At 49.5% G+C, this 21,170-nt stretch overlaps 1 protein-coding gene across 2 annotated transcripts; it reads left to right on the top strand.

Annotated features, from left to right (window-relative positions):
* The first annotated feature begins 1,189 nt into the window (after nucleotides 1–1,189).
* Nucleotides 1,190–20,714, top strand: rasgef1ba (RasGEF domain family, member 1Ba). 2 transcript variants are annotated; one of them, XM_078952389.1, is made up of 15 exons: nucleotides 1,227–1,367; nucleotides 2,095–3,194; nucleotides 5,750–5,932; nucleotides 6,179–6,301; nucleotides 6,375–6,512; nucleotides 9,518–9,733; nucleotides 10,597–10,671; nucleotides 12,580–12,675; nucleotides 12,798–12,900; nucleotides 14,072–14,151; nucleotides 15,627–15,722; nucleotides 17,687–17,782; nucleotides 18,081–18,204; nucleotides 18,466–18,538; nucleotides 19,753–20,714. In XM_078952389.1, exons 3-15 carry the CDS (start codon nucleotides 5,756–5,758, stop codon nucleotides 19,772–19,774), a joined length of 1,419 nt encoding a protein of 472 aa, XP_078808515.1. In that variant the 5' UTR covers nucleotides 1,227–1,367; nucleotides 2,095–3,194; nucleotides 5,750–5,755; the 3' UTR covers nucleotides 19,775–20,714. The 2 variants fall into 2 exon arrangements, with proteins under 2 accessions (XP_004072893.3, XP_078808515.1); XM_004072845.5 differs by lacking the exon at nucleotides 2,095–3,194 and having other exon boundaries at nucleotides 1,190–1,367.
* The last annotated feature ends 456 nt before the right edge of the window (nucleotides 20,715–21,170 follow it).

Genomic DNA, 21,170 nt, shown 5'->3' with positions numbered 1-21,170 from the left:
TCATCATTTAGTTCCCTCTGTTTGGTGCAGTGCGGTTCTTGTATTGTCCCTGTTTCCCCTCCGGGGGCCGGGAGTGATTCCAGATTGCAGTTGGCTCATCCTTGCTCCTGTACCTGACCCTGAACCTCGTCTCTGGATCCTCTCTGCTCCTGATCCTACACCTGGCTGTGGATCCTGCCTCTGGCTAGTCTGGATGAAGCCCCCAGCCGTCCCCCCAACTCCATCTGGATGAAGCTCGTCTGCTGGACATGTAGTTGTAGAGTTAGATAAGTTAATTCTCTCTAAGAGTTCTGGTAAATCGCCTGTCCGGCCTGGGGGAGGATCCCTCCTTCATGTGGACACCCCCGAGGTTTCTTCTTTTTTTTCCTGGAATCTGTTTTTTTTTAAGAGTTTTTCCTTACAGAGAAGGGGGGTCAACCTGCAGGGACGTCCAGTTTAGCTTAGTCTGTGTAGTTTAGTTTAGCAATCAGCTGTAGTATTTTAGAACTGATTTTATGTTTGTACAATGAGTGAAGCCCATTAAGACGACTGTGTTGTAATCAGGGCTATTGTATAAAACTGAATTGAATAAACAAGGCCGTAGTACACGGACGCTCAGGGCTGCTAGCATTTGCATTTTCTCTGTGGTGAACTTGTGCTGCGATAAGGAAACGTCCAAAGCGTGGTCACAGTCAAGAAGGACTTCCTGTATGAAGTACAGACGGACAAATGGGCGATCATGGGGATGGTGGGGATGTCCCGCCACTGTCAGGCAAAAGAAGGTACACGCCCCGGACGGTTCCAGTCTATGGCGGGGCATCCCCAATAAGAGAAACCAGCGATTCTGAGGACATCTTGGTGTGAGCATGATGAAGGAATGGAGATTTTTAAAAGTCCCATCAGTGACAGAAGCTCCCTGGGGGGTGCAGCCTCCAGCTGTTTCTACAAATCCCGACTTTATCTGCTGCTGATTACCTGGATCAGGTGTTGTTAGCCAATAAGGGGGGGCAGGTCTGTGGGACACCCTGTAGGACACCGGCCCTCCGGGCCTGGAGTTCCTCTGCGGGGATTTTCTGCGGGACTTCCAGCAGACTGAACAGCCTGGGTGGAGAAACGCAGCTGATGGAGAAATGAAATTGAAAATGATGCGAGGGGGGCGTGTCTGTGTGCGTGTGTGGGAGGGGATTTTCTGCTCGCCCCCTCCCTCTGGAGGCGGAGTGGATGATCAGGGCTCAGAGCGCACAGATCTGCGGAGGCGCGCGCACCGACAGCTCTGCGGGGAGAACGAACGCAGTTCACTCTTCTTCTTCTGTGGACGATGCAGCCGTGAGCGGAACCGGTTGATTCACGGGGACGGCAGAACACCGCGACTGTTGCTTTTTGTTCAGGTGAGGACCGGCGGGATCTGACTTGGGGGGCGGTGTTGCGTCGGGCCGGGGGTTGTTGTGAACTGTGTTTATGTCAGTAAACCTGGGGTCGTTTGGGAACGGGACCACCACGCGCACTTTTCCACCTGCGCGCGTGGGTGATGGGCGCAGACAGAGGAGACTACTGCGCAATGGGCGCGCGCACTTCATCCGTGGAGTTTTTCTGGGGAAAAAGATCCTTAGTTGTGTTTTTAAGAAGACTTTTAACTCCGTCCTCGCTAGACTGGAAACACACAGACAAACGCACACGCGCACACGCAGGTGCACACGCGCGACACGCAGTCATTTTCATTCTGAATTCTGCAGCAGCACTGATGCTCAGAGCGTCTCTGACCCGCGAATCCAGCTGCAGGTTCAGATGCTGAAGATTAGTGACGACAAGCGGACTGTTGTGGTGTGTGTGTGCGTGTGCGCGTGTGCGTGCACCTAGGTGTTAAGCTGTGATTTTTACCATTAGACAGCTTTGACCCCCCCTGGATGCTCCAGAGCTCGTAGATGATGCTGGAGAACGGGTCCGGGGTGGGGTGGGGGGGGGGGTGGGGGGTAGATTGTTGTTTCTGTAGTTGAGGTGGGGGGCAGATGAACGGAGATCATTTCGTCCGCTCCTTACATGAAGATGCCTTTGGGACACAGACCGTTCATGGCCCCCATGCTTACACTCACCATTCCCTCCCCCTCATGTCCCCAGGCCACCGATGAGTCCCGATGTCTCTTAGTGTTTATGCAGGGGGGGGGCACTCCAGGCTCACCTCATTGGGAAGCAGACCCCCCCCCCCCCGCCCCCAGTTTGTTGGGCCGTCTTGAATCCAGAGGTGGACAGCAGAACCGGGTCCAAACCATGAATCTGCTGCAGAAAAATGCAGAACTCTTCTCCTTCATGCATCCTGACTGATGGTTCCTCTCTCACTAGACTGGGGCTATGACTGAACCCCCCCACGCCCCCTAATAGATGTGGTGTGTTGACTCTCAGCTGGTGTCTGCACTGAGCCAACAGAGGGGCTCAGGTTTGTTTGGGTGGTGCTCCTGGACTCCACATGGTGGACCCCCCCCACACACAGACAGTGGACCCCCCCACACAGTGGACCCCTCCACCTGCTGCTGCAGAGCAAACAGACGCGTTTGCTGGGATCCGGATTTTGTTTGACTACAACAGAATTTGGGGTTCTGACATCACAGCCTCTTGCAGTATCATTTGTTTTGCATTTGAAATGAAATCTGTGTTGTGGACGGGGGCACGGGTGGGGCCCCAGGGGGCGGGGGGTCAGGTTCCAGCAGAGAAAATGTGAGGGCGGTGATGTCAGCGCACGGCCCCCCATCAGTGAGTTCAGGGTCTGCTTTGTGAACACGAGGCTGCTGAACAAGAAACACGTCTGTTTCTGAGAACACAGTCCTGAACGTGCCCCCAGATCCTCTGCCCTCCCTCAAGCTCATGATATGCCCCCCCTGAAGGAAAGCCACATGGTGGGGCAGATGCTCAGACTCCAACACTCTTCATTCCGATGGAAATGACCTCGGATGTGCGGCTGAGCAGACACTTTGTTTTCACGTGTTTGTTTGTGTGTGTGTGCGTGTGTGTGTGCACGAGGTGGTGGTGGTGGGGGGTCTCATGAACTTAGGAGCATCCATGAATAAATCAGGAACGTTCTGCATCAGTCGAGCCGAAAAGGCAAACACAAGCGTGTCGGGTTTTCATGGTTGTGTTCAGCTTGATGCCGATCAGCTGATGTTTACCGCCATCCTTCTGTTCTGGACACGGACAGCAGAGCTGCAGACACACTTCAAGAGCAGGTGTGTGTTTGTGAGTCACGCACACACACACACACACACACACACACACACACACACACACACACACACACACACACACACACAAAAGCCTGGAGGAGAATAAAGCGGGATGATCCAGCGGGAAACAGCAGTTCCTACAGTTCGGCCCAGATTCTCTCACAAGGTCTTCCACGTTTCCTGTTTTATACCTCCAAGCATGTGAACGGATCCTTACACCAGATCCTCACATTTATCACCAGCTATCTGTGAGTCACAAGACCTTTCAATGAATTGTTCAATTGTAAAGCAAGAAAGCCGCAAAGCTCAGATTCCCAGTTTTCTTTTGCTCCAAGAAATATTGTTTTTAGCATGAACCTGTCTGCATTCACAGGTTTTCTGGTCAGCAGGAAGACAGAAACGCAACAAACTCTCAGCGCTCACCTCAGGAACCTCCAGATAAATGTTTTAATGAAAGAAGACAGAAAGCTGAATAGGAGTTTCTAATGTCAGGGGAGGCAATGACACTCATCCAGTGTGGGTCCAGGGCAAGACCCCTCACGCTGCTGCCTAAAGGCCTGTTCACACCGGGACGAATTTCGCCGGCGATTTTCGCCGACGTTTAACGCCTCGTGACTAAACAAAGGGCCCCAATGAGAGTGTGCACACCGACGCGAAAAAACGCCAGGCGTTAAAGCGTCAAAAAAAAAAACGCCTCGGGTTCGTTTTTTTTTTTCGACGCGTCGCGTCGAAATCTACTCGACCAATGAGAACGGCGCTTTTGCTCACGTGTCTGGAGCTCTTGAAGTTACAGTAAAACACAACTTGGGGGCGCTCAAACAAAACTGCCTTGCTGAGCACACATACCAGCGAAGAAGATAGACGCCAAGTAGCGTCTACACAGCCGCGAAGCAATAATGACGGACATTCTAAAATATCCCCGAACCAAGCACCAGTTGGAGCTACTGGTGCTTGAAATATTCATGTTTTCTTTGTTTGATTCTGACAAGCGTGTAAATACTTGCTCTCTTCTTCTGAGTGAAAAGCGACTTTAAGAAGCGTAAAGTTGCGCAGCGCCACCTTGTGTACAGGAGTATTTCGGTTTTACATTAAGCGCCATCTAATGTCAGGGAATGAAATTGCATGTTCACTCCACTCATCGTCAGCGAAAATCGCCTGGGTGTGAACACAAAAAACGTGGCGAAAAACGCTGGCGAATAACGCCTGGCGAATATTCGTCCCGGTGTGTACGGGCCTTAACTATGCAGCCACAAGGGGGGGGGGGGGGGGGGGGGGGCAGGGCTGTGTCAGGAAGGTGAAATCTCTGCCAGGTTTGGTGTACAGATACGCCGAAAGGTGAACAGCAATTGATGCTGAGGAAAAGCCCCCCCACTCAAAAACACAGTCACTTGTCTGGATCAGCTGTGTAGTTCTTACCCGTGGTGCCTTCAAGGGCTGTGCTTGTTGTTGGGCCTTTGGACCTCAGTAGGCCTTCTGATGCTGAATCAGCTGCTCCCACACGCAACGACTCAATGGTTTGTTCCACTGCTGAGAGAACTGCAGTGTTCGGTCAGTCTGTCCTGTGTCCGGGTGTCGTGTGTCCGGGTGTCGTGTGTCCGGGTGTCCTGTGTCCGGCTGTCGTGTGTCCGGGTGTCGTGTGTCCGGGTGTCGTTTGTCCGGCTGTCGTGTGTCCGGCTGTCGTGTGCCCGGATGTCGTCTGTCCGGGTGTCGTCTGTCCGGCTGTCGTGTGTCCGGCTGTCGTGTGTCCGGCTGTCGTGAGTCCGGGTGTCGTCTGTCCGGGTGTCGTGTGTCCGGCTGTCGTGGGTCCGGCTGTCGTGGGTCCGGCTGTCGTGTGTCCGGGTGTCGTGTGTCCGGGTGTCGTGTGTCCGGCTGTCGTGTGTCCGGGTGTCGTGTGTCCGGGTGTCGTGTGTCCGGGTGTCGTGTGTCCGGCTGTCGTGAGTCCGGCTGTCGTGAGTCCGGCTGTCGTGTGTCCGGGTGTCGTCTGTCCGGCTGTCGTGCGTCCGGCTGTCGTGCGTCCGGGTGTCGTGCGTCCGGGTGTCGTGCGTCCGGGTGTCGTGCGTCCGGGTGTCGTGCGTCCGGGTGTCCTGTGTCCGGCTGTCGTGTGTCCGGCTGTCGTGTGTCCGGGTGTCGTGTGTCCGGGTGTCGTGTGTCCGGCTGTCGTGGGTCTGGCTGTCGTGGGTCCGGCTGTCGTGTGTCCGGCTGTCGTTTGTCCGGCTGTCGTGTGTCAGGCTGTCGTTTGTCCGCTGTCGTTTGTCCGCTGTAGTGTGTCCGGCTGTCGTGTGTCCGGCTGTCGTGTGTCCGGCTGTCGTGTGTCAGGCTGTCGTTTGTCCGGCTGTCGTGTGTCAGGCTGTCGTTTGTCCGGCTGTCGTTTGTCCGCTGTCGTGTGTCCGGCTGTCGTTTGTCCGGCTGTCGTGTTGTGAAATCCAAAGCATAATTTGGTTTTTCTGGCGTGGAACAGCCTGGTTTCTGTGGCTGCTTGCGCTCCTTCATCAGAGTGTGCCTACACTTGTGTCAGTGAGGATGAGGAGGGCTTGACTCTTTGCTCCCTTTGTTTTCAGGGCAACATGCCACAGACTCCTCCCTTTGTGGGGCAGCTCAACTCTGCTGATTACAACAAGAACCTGTTCCAGACCAGCGAGGAAAGCTACGCTGGCCTATGTTACCATGACAACAAGCTGGTGTCGGGGTCCCTGGAAGCCCTCATACAGCACCTGGTTCCGACTTTGGACTATTATCCTGACGTGAGTGTTGGTTCCTGCCTCCTGTCTCTCCTCTCTTGGTTCTTTTCCCTTACAGGAGGAGAACACGTTGTTTCTCTCCACCAGAAAAGCTTTTTGCTGCACAGCTGCTGTCATTTTTTCCTTTGTCTTCCTGTCATGCACGTTGTGCCGTCACACAGTTGTGACTTCACGTCTTTAATGTCTTTTTGTTTTCAGCGAACTGCTGTGAGCTGAATTAGATTTTAAAACATGCTTTTTCCTTCACAGAGGACTTTCATCTTCACCTTCCTGTTGAGTTCCCGTCTCTTCATTGATCCACATGAGCTCATGTCCAAAGTGTGTCATCTTTGCATGGAGCAGCAGCGACTCAGTGATCCTCAAGCGGACAAGGTATGATGGGTCCAGGGCTCCTTCTCGGCTCATCTAGCAGTTTTCTGAGTGAGACTTTTGTCTGTGCTTTCAGCTGAGACTCAGAAAAAAAACTCCCAAGATCCTTCAGCTGCTGACAGAGTGGACAGAAACCTTTCCATACGACTTCCGAGATGAGAGGATGATGCAAAGCCTGAAGGAGCTGCTCCACCGGCTCGTCAGCGGCGACGAGGTGAGTCCACAGCTGTTCACGACATGCAGGGAAAGGATTTTTTTAGAGCTATAGAGCCGCCTGCTGCTCCTGTTGAGCACACTGCATGTGCACAGAGGCTGTTTGGGAGTCTCTGCAGGAAAAAATAAGGTTCTTGAGTCAGCCTGCTCTCTAAGAAAGCACCATTGCTCTTGGGCTAGTTAGCCTTTCTCTTTCTCTGAAAGCTGTTGGATTGTTCTTCTGCTGAAGTGCTGAGTTTGGATAAATGCTCGTAGCTATCTTACTGGACATTTTCCTCCTCCTCCTTTGTAGACATTTACATGCAGGGGAGTTTTTCTGTGAGACAGTCAGCAGCAACAACATGTTTCTAAAAGTGAAACTACTCCTGTGTCACTTACAGGAATGCTCCCATAACCGTCTGATTAAAGACTTGATAAAGCTTCCAGGAATCAGACAGTTGTCGACCCCCCCGGACAAAAATAAAAAAGATTCTCTTGCTCTTTCTGTATTCAATGTGTCACTATTTACTTTTCAACAAGGTTCTGTTGGTTCTGCGTTGCCTGACCAGCACACAGGTTCTTCCAAAGCACCCTACAGGGGGGCAAAAGCTTTTCAGCACACAGGAAAAATAAATGAAGAGAAATTCAACAAACAATGTCGCCCTAAGGAAAAGCATGTGAAATAAAAAGTAAAAGTCTGGCATTTTAAAGACAAGAGCAAGACCAAAGTGATGTTTTTGTTAAACATGGAGAAAGTTGAGGAAAATCTGAGATGATCAGGAAGCTGCTTCCATCCGTGAGGATGAGAGCAGATGAAAACAGCTTCAGCCTCCTCTGGTTCTGAATCCAGCTGAGCTGCAGAACTCAGCCTCCTCTCAGCTGAAAATCCTCACATTATCATCTTATGTCCAGGGTTCAACAACAGAAATATGATCCCACCTGTCTGCTCATTTCTGGGCATGATGACATCACATGATGACATCACATCAGACCCGTACTGTAGAGTCCAGTGTAGATCAGAGAAATGTGGGTTCAGATGCGCCCAGAACAACCCAGCAGGTCATGTGACCACTGGGTTTGCCTGTCCTATCCATACACATCCTCTGGTAAATGTCCCTGTGTCAGTGATCAAACTGGTCCTAACCAGGTTAATATTCACTTTACCAGTGCTGAGCTGAAACGAAAAGCAGCTCACTATCAGCGTCACGGTCACAAACTGAAGATGTTTTCTGCTGCAGGCAGAATGTCAAGCTGCTGTGTTTTTAGAGCATCATTCATTTTTAACCTCCTAATCAGTGGCCGGTGCTCCAGCTTTAGTTCTCCTGTCTGGACAAATAGCTGCTTGCTTGTGAAGTCCAGTCAGCCTGATTGCTTCTTTCTGTTTGGGTTCAGCCTTCCAGGAAGAGAGCTGAGTGCTGTAAATTGATAAGCCGTGTTAGACACAAACAAGGACTGAGGATACAAACATCCGAGACCTTCACCGCCCAGGAAACGCAGCCCGTGTTTTTTACCGGCTCATCATTGGTGCAGGGACTGATGGAGGTTTAATCCAGAAGCCGGTTCCTTCCCTGCTGACTCCTGGACACACTGAAGCCATAGCAGCAGCGCCTCTCGGTCCCATGAATGCTGCGGACAGAAAAGTCTGTCCTTAGTCACGCTATTGAACACAGACATCATCATTTTTATATGTAAGGTGAATTCTGGCCTCAATAAAACCCAAATTCACCATCAAGAGTTCCTGGTACTTTCCAACCAGGGGATTTCATGCCAGAATTTTCTGTTATCAGGATTATCGCTGAACTGCTGGGAACAAGACTAACAACATGCTTCGTCTCGCCTCCCTCCTTCTATCAAGTGCAATCGCATTTCATAAAAGCTCAGAACATAGCTACATGTGTTTGGGTTTGTGTGCACCAGCTGTTCTTGTGATACCAAACGGTTCTTGGAATTAATATTGTAACTAGAAGTGCACGGCGTCTTGCAGAATGGTACCGTTCTAGCCAGTCTGATGTGGAGCTTTGGTGACACGAGTTCTGCAATGGCCTTGGGTTGTTGTTGGAATAAGTGAGGATGTGATTGTGTTTATCAGAGGTGACCCATGGCAACAGTTCACGTGTGCTTCTTAACCTAGTTAACAGAGAGAAGCCTTCAGGCTTGTTTTCTAAGTTTATGGAGGTAACTGCAGGCTTTTGAACGTGTCATCCGGTTTTTCTCTCAGGACCCTCCGATCCCGTTCAACAGAACAAAAACAAGTTGCCAACCGGCTTGATTGACAGCTGATTCAGTTACTCAACTCTTTCAAAGAAAACCTCAGTCCAGAATAGATTTCTTGAACTTTTGCTCAAAGTTTGGTCCAAACCTCATGGAAAACCACCAGGGACCTTGATCTCTGGAGCAGGACTGTCATTATAGATGTGGTTGGATAATTAAAGAAGCAGCAGTGAAGAAGTACACTAACTCAGACTTAACCTCATTCTGCGAGTTCATGCCTTTTTTTTTTTTAAAGATTCTGCATTTATGTGGCTTGTTTCCCCCAAAAGACCTTGAAAGCTTTGGAGCCTTCATAAAAAAACACAACATGTTGTACTTAATGATGTCCCACTGACGGTCAGAGGGGCTGTACTGGCAGCCACGCCTCTGTCAGTCTGCCCCAGGTGATGGTAACTACTAGTGTTGCCCCGGGGCAGCTGTGGCTACATTAGTACTTACCATCACCAAGGATGAATGAATAATGGACACATTGGAATCACGTCCAACCCAAGGTGTTTCCTGTGGAGTGACGAGCGTCTGCTCACTTCTGCGAACGGGGTGTCGGCTCAGGGGTGCTTTGAGGGTTGGACTGGAATCCCTTTTATCTGGATGGTTGATGGTTCCTGACCATGGCAGCTGTCTTGTCCATCACACAAAGCTGTAGCGTGTCTAGAGTGTGTCTGTGCCGTTTTATTTTGTGTAAGAAAAACCGTCATAAAGGTCTTCTGAAGAAGGTTCTACAGACTTCTCTTTTCTTTTGTCTTGTGCCTCCATCAGACGTTCAGGAAAGCGGTGAGCCAGATGAGCCAGGGTCTGATCAGGAGACTGACGCAGCTCAGCCAATACGAGGAGACTCTGGCGAAGATCAACGCCACGGCGGCGGAGCGCCTCACGGCTCTGAAGGCCAAACCGCAGGCGCCGTTACAGAGAGACACGCTGTCCATCTGCGGTGACCCCTTCACCGTCGCCCAGCAGCTCACTCACATAGAGATGGTGAGAGCCGGTTTCCACGCTTCTGCTGATCCTTTCAGGACCAAATATCTCCATCCGTCATCATTTACACTCTTTTAAATTCTGCTTCGTTCGATGAAGGAGACAAGCAAACACAGGACTAAAAAAGGTTCATCTAACATGCAGAATCCAGACAGAGCAGCTCTGCAAAAACACAAGTTTTTATCAAAGGAACCGCTTTGACCTGAAAAATCCATGATTTTAGAAAATGTATCTGGAGTTTCCCTTAAATGAGAAATAAAAATCAAAGTTGGAACATTTCTAGTAAAATTGTTTTAAACAATTCAATCATTGTGTTTTTCTCCAGTTACTTAGGTTGACTTGAATATATAAAAAAACTATTTGATACGTTTATGGTAAACTGCGTGAATGGGGGGGGGGGGTCATCTGTCTTGCACCTGCAACCCTGTGACCCGGGACAGACCAAGGCAGGTTTAGAAGATCTAGTGTTGCAGTGGGGGGGTGGGGGGGGGCAGGGGAGCGGGTGATGGACCTTTAAAACGGCTGTGGTTGGAGAACGCCGCTCTGTGGTTATGTGACTTCACAGGTAGAGCAGAGGAGAGGCAGCAAGATCTTACGGGCTCAACCAAAGTACTTTGGGTTGTACCAGTTTGTTGTTGGGTTGTACCAAACGTGTGGTCTTTTTGTTGGGTTGTACCAAACGTGTGGTCTTTTTGTTGGGTTGTACCAAACGTGTGGTCTTTTTGTTGGGTTGTACCAAACGTGTGGTCTTTTTGTTGGGTTGTACCAAACGAGTGGCCTTTTTGTTGGGTTGTACCAAACGTGTGGCCTTTACCAATCTACTGCTGGGTTTCACCAAACTACTGTCTTCTTTCTTTCTTCAGGAGAGACTGAGTTACATCGGACCTGCAGAGCTGGTCCAAGCCTTCGTCCAGAAGGACCCTCTGGACAACGATGAGGTACGATCCAAAGCCCTGAGGGGGTACGGACAGCGTGGTTTCAGTTCACATATGACCGAATCATTGTGGGTGGGGGATTTTTTTTGACTTTAGCACACAAAAGCATCCCTGACAGTTTCCTGTGATCATCTAGTGTCTGGATTAGACAGGCATGTGTGCACCTCATCTCCTAGCAACCACGGCTTCAAGACCCTGTATGGGAAAGCCAGGGGGGGGGGGGGGGTCTGTTGTTTTGCATTTGGCTGCTAGGCAACAGACCATTTCCAAAATGGAGGTGATGGGGGGGTTAAAGACTGACTGTGTGCCTGAGGCTAGTCGTCCCCCCCACAGACACACACACACTGGCTTTGAGGGGTGAGCTGGCATATTAACATGTGTAGCATAGGGGAACCCAACAGGGGAGCCGATGTTGAAATACCAGAGAATGTTTGGAAGGAGACAAAAGGAGCCGGTGTCTGCCAGCTGAAGGGTTGCTGGGTTGATTCCCACTCACTCCAGTCACATTAAAGACCGTGTCAAACATTATGCGCATTTTCCACGTATGAAATATCGGTCTTCTGTGATCCGTGTGTGAAATACGTCATTCATACGCGTTTCCTGCGTTCGTCATTCGTTGATGTGCTCAGATGTCCATCCAGGGTTTCAGCCCACGGCTCTTTATGTGAATTCAAGTTTGAGCTGTTCAGGATTTTTGGTCGGTTAGAATTACGTAGTTTAAGCGTATTTTACGTTGTTTATACACAATTATCATGTAAATCTTACGCAGTTGTGCGTGATTTTTGTGAGATGCAAACACAAATGTGTGTCTTCTATGACCGTTTATATTGTGTATATGGCGCACATATATCATTCAAATTACGTAATCGACGCACAAATTTTGGGCTAGATTTGGCTCTTCCGTTGGTTTACGTGTTCTTTGCGTGGTTTATTCCTACTTCTTCCGTGTTTTTAACGTGGTTCATTCCTGATTCATCTGTGAAAATTTCACGTAAAGAACTTTTCTTCCTTTTTCCACGTGGATTCACATATGACCAATTTTCCTCTGTGCAAAAAGCACCATTGTGCGTCGTGGCTGTCTGACACGACTGTAAAGGCCCGTACACACCGGGATGAATATTCGCCAGGCGTTATTCACCAGCGTTTTTCACCACGTTTTTTGTGTTCACACCCAGGCGATTTTCGCTGACGATGAGCCGAGCGAACATGCAATTTCATTCCCTGACATTAGATGGCGCTTAATGTAAACAGAAATACTCCTGCGCAACTTTAGGCTTCTTAAAGTCGCTTTTCACTCAGAAGAAGAGAGCAAGTATTTAGGCGCTTGTCAGAATCATACAAAGAAAACATGAATATTTCAAGCACCAGTTGCTCCAACTGCTGCTTGGTTCGGGGATATTTTAGAATGTCCGTCATTATTTCTTCGCGGCAGTGTAGATGCAACTCGGCGTCTATCTTCTTCGCTGGTATGTGTGCTCAGCAAGGCAGTTTTGTGTTTGAGCGCCCCCAAGTTGTGTTTTACTGTAACTTCAGAAGCTCCAGACACGTGTGAAAAAGCGGCATTCTCATTGGTCGAATAGATTTCGACGCGAGGCGTCAAAAAAAGAAAAATCGAACCCGAGCCGGTTTTTTTTTTGACGCTTTGACGCGTGTGCACACTCTCATTGGTGCCCTTTGGTTAGTCACGAGGCGTTAAACGTCGGCGAAAATCGCGGTCGAAATTCGTCCCGGTGTGAACGGGCCTTAAGGGACGGAAATCACGGTTGCCTCTGATGGGCAACGTTAAGCGGCATTGCTGCCCCCCAACATTGTTATAATGGAAGAGTTGCCAAATTCAAGCTCTGGCTTTTATTTTCCACTTGGGTTTTTTTTAGAAGTTTGAACTCCCTAAAAGCTTCTTTGTGGTCACAGAGCTGCTTCAGCGATCGTAAGAAGGCCTCCAACCTGGGAGCCTACGTGGACTGGTTCAACAGACTCAGCTACCTGGTGGCAACAGAGATCTGCGTGGTGAGTGATGAGAATGTGTCTCCACAGGAAAAGAAAAGAAGCAGCCAGTCATTTCCTCTGATGACTCTTCACCTTCTGCGTCTGAAACAGGCTAACTCCATTCTTCTCCCTTTTCCTGCCAGCCTGTCAAAAAGAAGCAGCGAGCTCGAGTCATGGAGTTCTTCATTGATGTGGCGCGGGAATGCTTCAACATCGGCAACTTCAACTCCCTCATGGCCATAATATGTGAGTCTGAACTGTTTCCAGGAAACACTTTAGTCCTGCAAACTGCTGTGACGGAGGTAGAGAGGACATGTCTCCATGTCCCACAGCATGCTGAGCTGCTCTGCATCGCCTCTGTCACCTCTGTGCTTCATGTTTCCCACACTCACTCCTCTGAAACTCTGAGCCTTTCTGCCATGTTTGTGTCATCTTTGGGTCAAATGAAGTCCATATAGACAGAAAGGTTTTGTTGGAAAGGTAATGTGTTTAGCACAAGTCAGTTGTGTCTCTGTGAGATGTTTGTCTAGCAGGTTCACTGAGATCAGACTTGTTTGGTAAGAGACTCTGCTCAGACTGTGGGAAAAAGGCTCCAGGGGTCCATCTGAAAACCCCGTCTGCATTTAGATGAGCGAGTATGTGGTCACTCCGTCAGGCCTGGGGGGGCTGCTGGACTGGCTTTGTGTCCAGACCGAAGGGGGAGGTGAGACGGGGGTCTCCAAAACAAACCACTCCAAGCAGATGGTCCTCAGTGACCCAGGAGGGAGCGGGAAAGGAGAAAAAGGGCCGCCAGCTGTCCTCCGCCCAGAGGGGGGGAGGGTGCCAGAGGCAAATCTGTTTGCACCAGCCCCATCTTCAGGGAGCTGTCTGATTACACCCCCCCCCCCCCCCCCTTGGGGGTCAGAATGGCTTTGTGATGAAGAAGATGGTTTCTTCAGCCAAACAGTCCTACATCTATTATTGAGAGAAGCAGCCATCGTCACAGCTGGTGCTGTCCCGCCTCCCAGCTGTCGGTCCTCACAAGTGGTTTTGGTTTTTAGGTCGTCAGCCGTGCCATGCCGTGCCGTGCCGTGCCGTGCTGCTGTGCTTTCAGCCTGCAGCTCCACGTTTCAGCTCAGAATGTAGAGGAGAAAATGCCTTTTCCTCTCGGAGGGGTGTTTCGGTGCCGCCTCACCCCCCCAGGCTAGAAACATGTGTGTAGATGAGCAGATTAGCATACGGGAGGGAGAGAGCGGGGAGGGGGGGGGCGAGGCGTGTTTTGACTCTATTGGTCCTCAGATCTTGTACCTTAATGCATCTGAGAAAAAACACAAAGGAAAAGGGGGGGGGGGGGGGGCTGAAAGGGGAGCAGAGCGTGTGCTAATCTGATGGTGTTTGGCTGTTCCTGCCTGATCTTCTGCTGTTTGTGCCTCTGCAGCTGGAATGAACATGAGCCCCGTGTCTAGACTCAGAAAGACCTGGAGCAAAGTCAAAACAGCCAAGTTCTACATCCTAGAGGTGAGAGAGCGCCACCTGGACGGATCTGGGTCACAAATGACAAAGCTCAAACAGTCGGACCGCCCAGTTCTGCTGCTATTTCTGGATTCCAAAGATTTGAAGTTTCCCCACAAACACTTTTAGATTTGTATGTTTGGATGCTTTAAAGAGCCAGATTAGATTAGATTAGATTAGATCAACTTTATTGATCCCACATTGGGGAAATTCTCTTATCCTCAGCAGCAAAAAAGACATTCAGAAATACAAACAGCAAAAAAATGTGGCATTCACAGAGGAAAAAACGACTTTCCGAACATTTTTTCCCATAAAAAAGTACATAAATGTAAACAAAGACAATTAAGTAGAAATACACATCAAAAGCTTTTATTTTCTCTATAACAAAGTAAATTAGAAATTCCAAAGATGATGTCAGGAGTCGACCACCAAAGCCCTGAAAAAGAGCGGCCGTCACATTGCAGGAGATCAGAGGACTGATGGTTTGTTCAGCAGAAGGTCCGGGTTGGTTCAGGAGGGGCGGTGCTGGCGGGTCTGAACGGATGCAGACTGAAGGCCCGTACACACCGGGACGAATATTCGCCAGGCGTTATTCACCAGCGTTTTTCGCCACGTTTTTTGTGTTCACACCCAGGCGATTTTCGCTGACGATGAGTGGAGTGAACATGCAATTTCATTCCCTGACATTAGATGGCGCTTAATGTAAAACAGAAATACTCCTGTACACAAGGTGGCGCTGCGCAACTTTACGCTTCTTAAAGTCGCTTTTCCCTCAGAAGAAGAGAGCAAGTATTTACACGCTTGTCAGAATAATACAAAGAAAACATGAATATTTCAAGCACCAGTAGCTCCAACTGGTGCTTGGTTCGGGATATTTTAGAATGTCCGTCATTATTTCTTCGCGGCAGTGTAGACGCTACTTGGCGTCTATCTTCTTCGCTGGTATGTGTGCTCAGCAAGGCAGTTTTGTGTTTGAGTGCCCCCAAGTTGTGTTTTACTGTAACTTCAGAAGCTCCAGACACGTGAGCAAAAGCGCTGTTCTCATTGGTCGAATAGATTTCGACGCGATGCGTCGAAAAAAACAAACAAACCCGAGGCGTTTTTTTTTTTGACGCTTTGACGCGTGGCATTTTTTCGCGTCGGTGTGCACACTCTCATTGGTGCCCTTTGTTTAGTCACGAGGGGTTAAACGTCGGCGAAAATCGCCGGCGAAATTCGTCCCGGTGTGAACGGGCCTTGAGGCCGGTGGAGGAGGAATCAGGGAGTCCTGCAGAGACATTTAAAAATCTGAAAACACGTCTGAGAAATGCATTCTGCAGGGAAAACATCAGAGATTCTTCCTCACAGAGGAGTGTTTCTGCACTGACCTCCCAATGATGGCTTCTCCTTTTATTTGATTTTTCCATTTTCCCCTCAACAAGTGAATCCTGAAATTCTCCTGTTGTCCTTCAAATGTTCTGATGCCCCAAATGTCTCCGCAGCACCAGATGGACCCTTCAAGCAACTTCTACAACTACAGGACAGCTCTGAGAGGAGCCGTGCAGAGGTCACGGACCGCCCACAGCAGCAGGGAGAAGGTAAGGCTCCGCCCACAGAGAGGCTCATGTGACCCGCAGCTCTGTTTTGGACTCATTTTGGGGCAGGTTGTCACTTTTATTGTGTTTGAAGATTTCTTTTTTTTGAATATGACAGCAACCTGCTTCTTTTCCAAAAACAAGAAATGCTCCTGTCAGATATCAGAACACGCCCACTCAAGCCGTTGGAAAGCTTATGATAGGAGGAGGTCACGTGTCAGGTAGAAAGGCCACACCCCTATGTTAGTGCGATTTTCATGTGGAGATCTATTTCAAAAGAATGAATTTCAGAAAAAATCACCCCCATTATAATAAAATGGGGCAATACAGGTGAGGAGGGGCGGAGCCAGTGTCTGCTGTGAATGAAAACATCAACCCTCCTGTGCTCACAGATGAGTTAAGTGGACAAACATATTTAAGGAAGCCTGGGAAATAAAGGCCGACAGAGTCCCCAAAAGAATGTTTCTCTGCCAGTTTAAGCTGTTTTTTACATTTTCTTCTGTGCTCTTTGTTTCATTTGTCTCTCTGGAGGATTATCTGTGTGAGAAGCAGAAGTCCGACCCTCCAGCTGATTGCTGTTATGTAAAGAGTTGACAGTTGTGTGCCGGCTTGGCTCGGACACACCAGACATGCTGGCAGGAGTCTGTAAAGCTGCCTCCTGTTATCGTCTGCGTTCCTGTGTGGCGTGTTGACGCCAGCGGCTGCCTCTCAGGAAGGCGTGCACGGCGTTGCGTAACAGTGCCGATCAGAGTGGACGCAGAGGCCGAGCTCTATGTGGGTCACGGAGCCGGGAGGGTCTTCGCTTCCTCTTCAAACAAACAAGGCTGCCCGCCAGATCACATAGTGTTCTCTTCTGCTGCACGCGCCCCTCCCTGACCGACGGGATCCGCCTCAGAGCTGGCGGTCAGCTTCTGCTCACATCGTCACATGTTGGATCAGCGCGTCTCCTTTTTTGAAGACAAATTGTCCCGCCGGCCCTGAGCTCTGTCCAGGAGCCAAAACATGCAAACCTTTCAGTACATGAGGTCAGCAGAGGGTCACCGCATGGAAAGTTCCCAAGATGTCTGCTCTGTTTGTGACCTCCCCTTCTGGGGGGCGGGGTGGATGTTTCTGTTATCATACTTTCATTGGGAAAAACATTATAGGAACGCAGAAAGGGTTGCTGTTGACCTCCACCCCCCCATCATGATGCGGTTTTAGAGCCGCCGGCTGCAGACGTCTCTGTTTTTAATGTTTAGCCAAAGAGTAACCTGGAAGCAGACGGTCGTCCTTCTCAACCACATCAGAGAGTGTTGATCGGTTTTAGTTGTTCAGCTTATTTCCTCTTTATTTTCCTCCTCTGTCCTTCCTATTGACACTGTTTATATGAACACAGCGACTTACACTCATTCTAAAAGCTGCATCTCTGCTCTACAGGAGCTTTTTCTTTCATTTGATTGGCTCAGACACAGAAAAGGCGGGTTCTCTGGGGTGAACCAGGGGACTGCAGTGGTCAGACTGTTCGGGTTTTTCTCCAGTCAGGGTTTCGGGTTCGGTCGGCAGATCGATGGAGTGCCAGCAAATCAGAACGGTCCATGTTTGTTTCTCAGCCCCGCCCTTCCACGGGACCCACTCCCAGCTGTGAACAGGATTTTTCCTGTGCACCGACAGGGCACATGGCGTGCACGAGGACGGGTGTGCACGGCTGCCTGCAGGCGTGCACGTAAACACCGTGTGCCAGAGGATGCTGGTGTTTATGAATACAGTTATTTTGGAAGAGAGATGGTTCAGTCATGGGAGAAGGAGGTGAAAACAAACGGAGGGGGGGGGGCGCTTGTCTTGGGCTTTTTTCTCCTAAAAGCATCATGAATTTTTCAAGGGGGGTGGGGGAGTTTGGAAAGGTTTTCTTGCTAACAGCAGCAAAAAGATGTTTCTTCAGCTTCAGATCTCAGCTGCTTAAGCCTAAAGAACCTCCTCTCTGTCTTCAGATCGTCATCCCGTTCTTCAGCCTCTTCATCAAAGACATCTTCTTCTTCAATGAGGGGCGTGCCAGCAGGCTGCCGGACGGCTCCGTCAACTTTGAGGTAAAACTGGATCAGAAACTCCCGTCAGCTGACTGTCCCGTCACCAACCATCCATGTTTTACTCCACTTCCCCAACGCTGCTGCAGAAATGGGAAGTTTGGGGTTCGGCTTTGTTTCCATGGAAACCACACAGCCGGTTTTTCCTCCTGAGTCACATGTGGCTCTGTTTAGTCGCTCTGGGTGTGGGATTCCCCTCCCTCTGTTTTCACATTTGCATCCATGGACATGGCAGAGCAGCTGCTTGTTTGAGCAGCTCTGATCGGATCAACGCCACTCTGGTGGTGTTTCTGTGTTGCAGAAGTTCTGGGAGCTGGCCAAGCAGGTGAGCCAGTTCATGTCCTGGAAGCAGGTGGAGTGTCCGTTTGAAAAGGACCGCAGGATCCTGCAGCACCTGCTGACGGCTCCAGTGTTCTCCGATGACGGTGAGTGGAACCACAAAATGATCAGCCTTCATTTCAGTGCAAGGTTGAGGTCCCACAATTCCAAGTTTTACAACAAACATCCCAAGAGTTCCTTTCTATGCTTTATGTTTATAACCGTCTTTTACCTGCGTTCTGCTAAACAGCTGTTGATCCTAGTTGTAAAACACCTCTTCAGATGTTTCTTTTTTTTATTACCTATAACTTTGTCTTTAATTTGCATCAAATATCCAGGCTGACCCGCTGTGACTCTTATCTCTGCAGCGCTGTATCTGGCGTCATACGAGAGCGAAGGTCCTGAGAACCACATGGAAAAGGACAGATGGAAGTCTCTGAGGTACAGTGCAGCTCACTGGCACAGCCCCCCCTCGCTCATGTTGCATCTCAGGGGGTCTCCTGGCGGCTCCCACCTTCAGCACGTCCGTCAGTTTGCAGCAGGAAACCCGTTTCTGTTGGTGGTCTGCAGAGGGTCTGTCTGAGTGTTGCACAGACAGCTGTGTGGTTACGCACTAAGCTGTTTGTCGCTGAAGACTTCTATGTCCTAAGATTTAAGGGAAATCTTTCTGCTGAGACAGCACTTGTTCTGAACACTGACTTGTATTCCAGGTATCAATTATTGTGTTCAAATTGTCACCACAACAGAAACAAAAAGCTGATTTTCTTTCTTGGATTATGAAAACAAAAGACTGTTGCTGCTAGTTTTTCTTCTCCTTTCTGTCGCTCACACTAGTTTTTGTGAATAGTTTGATTTTATTTACATTGTTTGTGATTACAGAATAAAAATGATTGTTGTTGTTGAGGAATGTTGAGCCTTAGTCACAACTGCCCTCCAGGCGAGAAATGGGGCGAACCCGTACGGGGCACACGGGGTATTTCCAGGTCCTAGTACGACCCTCTGGGGGCAGCAGGTCACGGCGAACAGTTACGTAAGGGTGACTGCAGGTTGTCAGGATGTGAGACACGGGCGTGTCGGACAGAGTTTTGGTGTTTTTAGGGCTGTTCACGTGATAAATGTGCCCCCCCCATGCGGGCTCCTTGTGTGCAGCCAGCCTGTTAGAAATAAGACAGTCAGAGGGAAGTTTGTGTGTTGATCCTACGTACAACATCTGCCTCGCGTGCACGTGCAGCGTTTCTGCGCGGTCAGTAAGGAGCCGGTGTTCAAACCTCACTATCGACTAGAGTGTGGTGGCAGGACGCTGTACGACAGCATCACCTGTACGTCTTAACTGAGTGGAGCTGAGCTTCTATTATCCTTCCAAATACTTCATGCCACACTTCCCACACGTATGACAATGGTACGTTCCATCTTCACCCTTAAGGTGATCGTAAGAGCCATAAAACACCCCTGCACTGCATTTAGGATGCAGCCGCTCCTCTCTACAGCTCTCCATGGGTCAGGACGACCCAAAAACCTGCTGCATCTGTACGGGTGGAGTCCCCGTATGGGTTAACCTCCTACACGGGGGGAATAGGACCACGGCATTTCAATTAAAGAGGTGGGCAGGAGGGAAGGGTGCAGGGTGATCTCACGTGATCTCTGTTTGTCTGCAGGTCCACTCTGCTGAGCAGATGAAGCCCAGAGAAGACACAGAGGTCTGCTCCATGGCCAGACCCAGAATCCCCATTTCACCAGGGAAACCCCCCCCCCCCCCCCCCCCCCCCACACACACACACGGCTGGAGGTTTCTACAGAGCTATTCTTCTCCTGACCACTGCATCTTTGTGCTGCACGTTTCAGGACAATCTTTTTCATCTTTGTATGACTTTATAGAGGTTTTGTTAAAAAAGAGAGGCAGGTCTCCTGTTGTAGGCCTCCGGCTCTGAAGTTGACGCCGGTTTGGAACTGGTTTGGAACCGGTTCCTAACCGTTTTTCTGCAGAACTGAGTTAGCTGCTGGTCAGCTAACAGCACGTTTTCATAGAGAATCCACACTTCAGCATGGAGCGCCTCTTTCTTCTGGTTCGTTGTGAGAACCCGTCTTTGCAAAGACCCCCGTCTGTCAGTCTGTTCCTGAAAGGGCTTTTGTGAGGCAGCAGACTGACTGGGGGGGTCTGTTTGCCCCTCCAGCTGCTAGGACCTTCCCTTGTCCCTTGCCTTGTCAGAATGGCGTGCTGCACTGTCCCTGGTGGCGTCCACAGAGGCGTTCGTGTCGTTTCTGTTGAAACATTGTGAATATGAAAAATGGTGTCTTTGTTTTGAACATTGTTTTATTTATGAAAACTGTTTATTTCTATAGTTTTGTGTCGATCCGTACCTTTGTCCTATGATTTAACCCTTTGTAGGAACACCGTGTGCTCTCACATTTTTGTGTGACTTTGTTTAGCTCAGATTGTGACGTTCAGCATTTTGACGGATGTCTGCTTTGCCTTGACCCCCCCCCCCCCCCCACACACACACACACGCACACACACACACACACTCAGTGGTGTTTATTGTTATATTGTCTTTACTCTGTTTCTATGCATTTCCTTTGTGTGTTTGTCAAGAGGAAAAAATAAACTGTTTATGAATAATTGTGTTGGTTTTTTTAAGTGAAAAGGCAGAAAGGTTTAAAAGACAAAACAGCAGCCCATAATAATCCAGAATAATTGATTAGCTTTAATAATCCACCCATTGAGGTAAAACAGGTGCTTAAAGGTCAGAAGGTCATTTTCAGCTTGGTTTTTAAAGTTGACAAATGTTTTACTATGTAAAGCACTTTGTGTTTCACACATTCAGCACCAAAATCCATGATTGACCGCCTGACCCAGTATGAACCAGCCGGACCTCTCCGTTCCCCGGGATCTGGTCTTCTGTCGGTTCCTAGAGTCCAAACTGAAAAAAAGGCTGAAATCAGCTGAAACCCTGACTTCATTTCCATCCAGGTCAAAGACCCACCTGATCTCAGCTGCATGTGGTTAGTTTGAATTCACACGGCCACTTTAAACTATACTTCGCTTTAACCCTTGTGCTATCCTAAGCGCTTTAAC

This window comes from Oryzias latipes, chromosome 9, assembly GCF_053564925.1.
Source record: "Oryzias latipes strain Hd-rR chromosome 9, Olatipes_Hd-rR_3.1".
Lineage (NCBI taxonomy): Eukaryota > Metazoa > Chordata > Actinopteri > Beloniformes > Adrianichthyidae > Oryzias > Oryzias latipes.
Note: the sequence above shows the minus strand (reverse complement) of the source record. Positions and strands in the feature narration are given on the sequence as shown.

Excerpts from the sequence above, each read along its gene's own strand:
- rasgef1ba (XM_004072845.5), top strand. The coding sequence starts at position 5,756 with ATGCCACAGACTCCTCCCTTTGTGGGGCAGCTCAACTCTGCTGATTAC. Across the intron at positions 6,302-6,374 it reads GTGATCCTCAAGCGGACAAG|CTGAGACTCAGAAAAAAAAC; the intron begins GTATGATGGGTC and ends CTGTGCTTTCAG. Across the intron at positions 14,152-15,626 it reads CCAAGTTCTACATCCTAGAG|CACCAGATGGACCCTTCAAG; the intron begins GTGAGAGAGCGC and ends ATGTCTCCGCAG.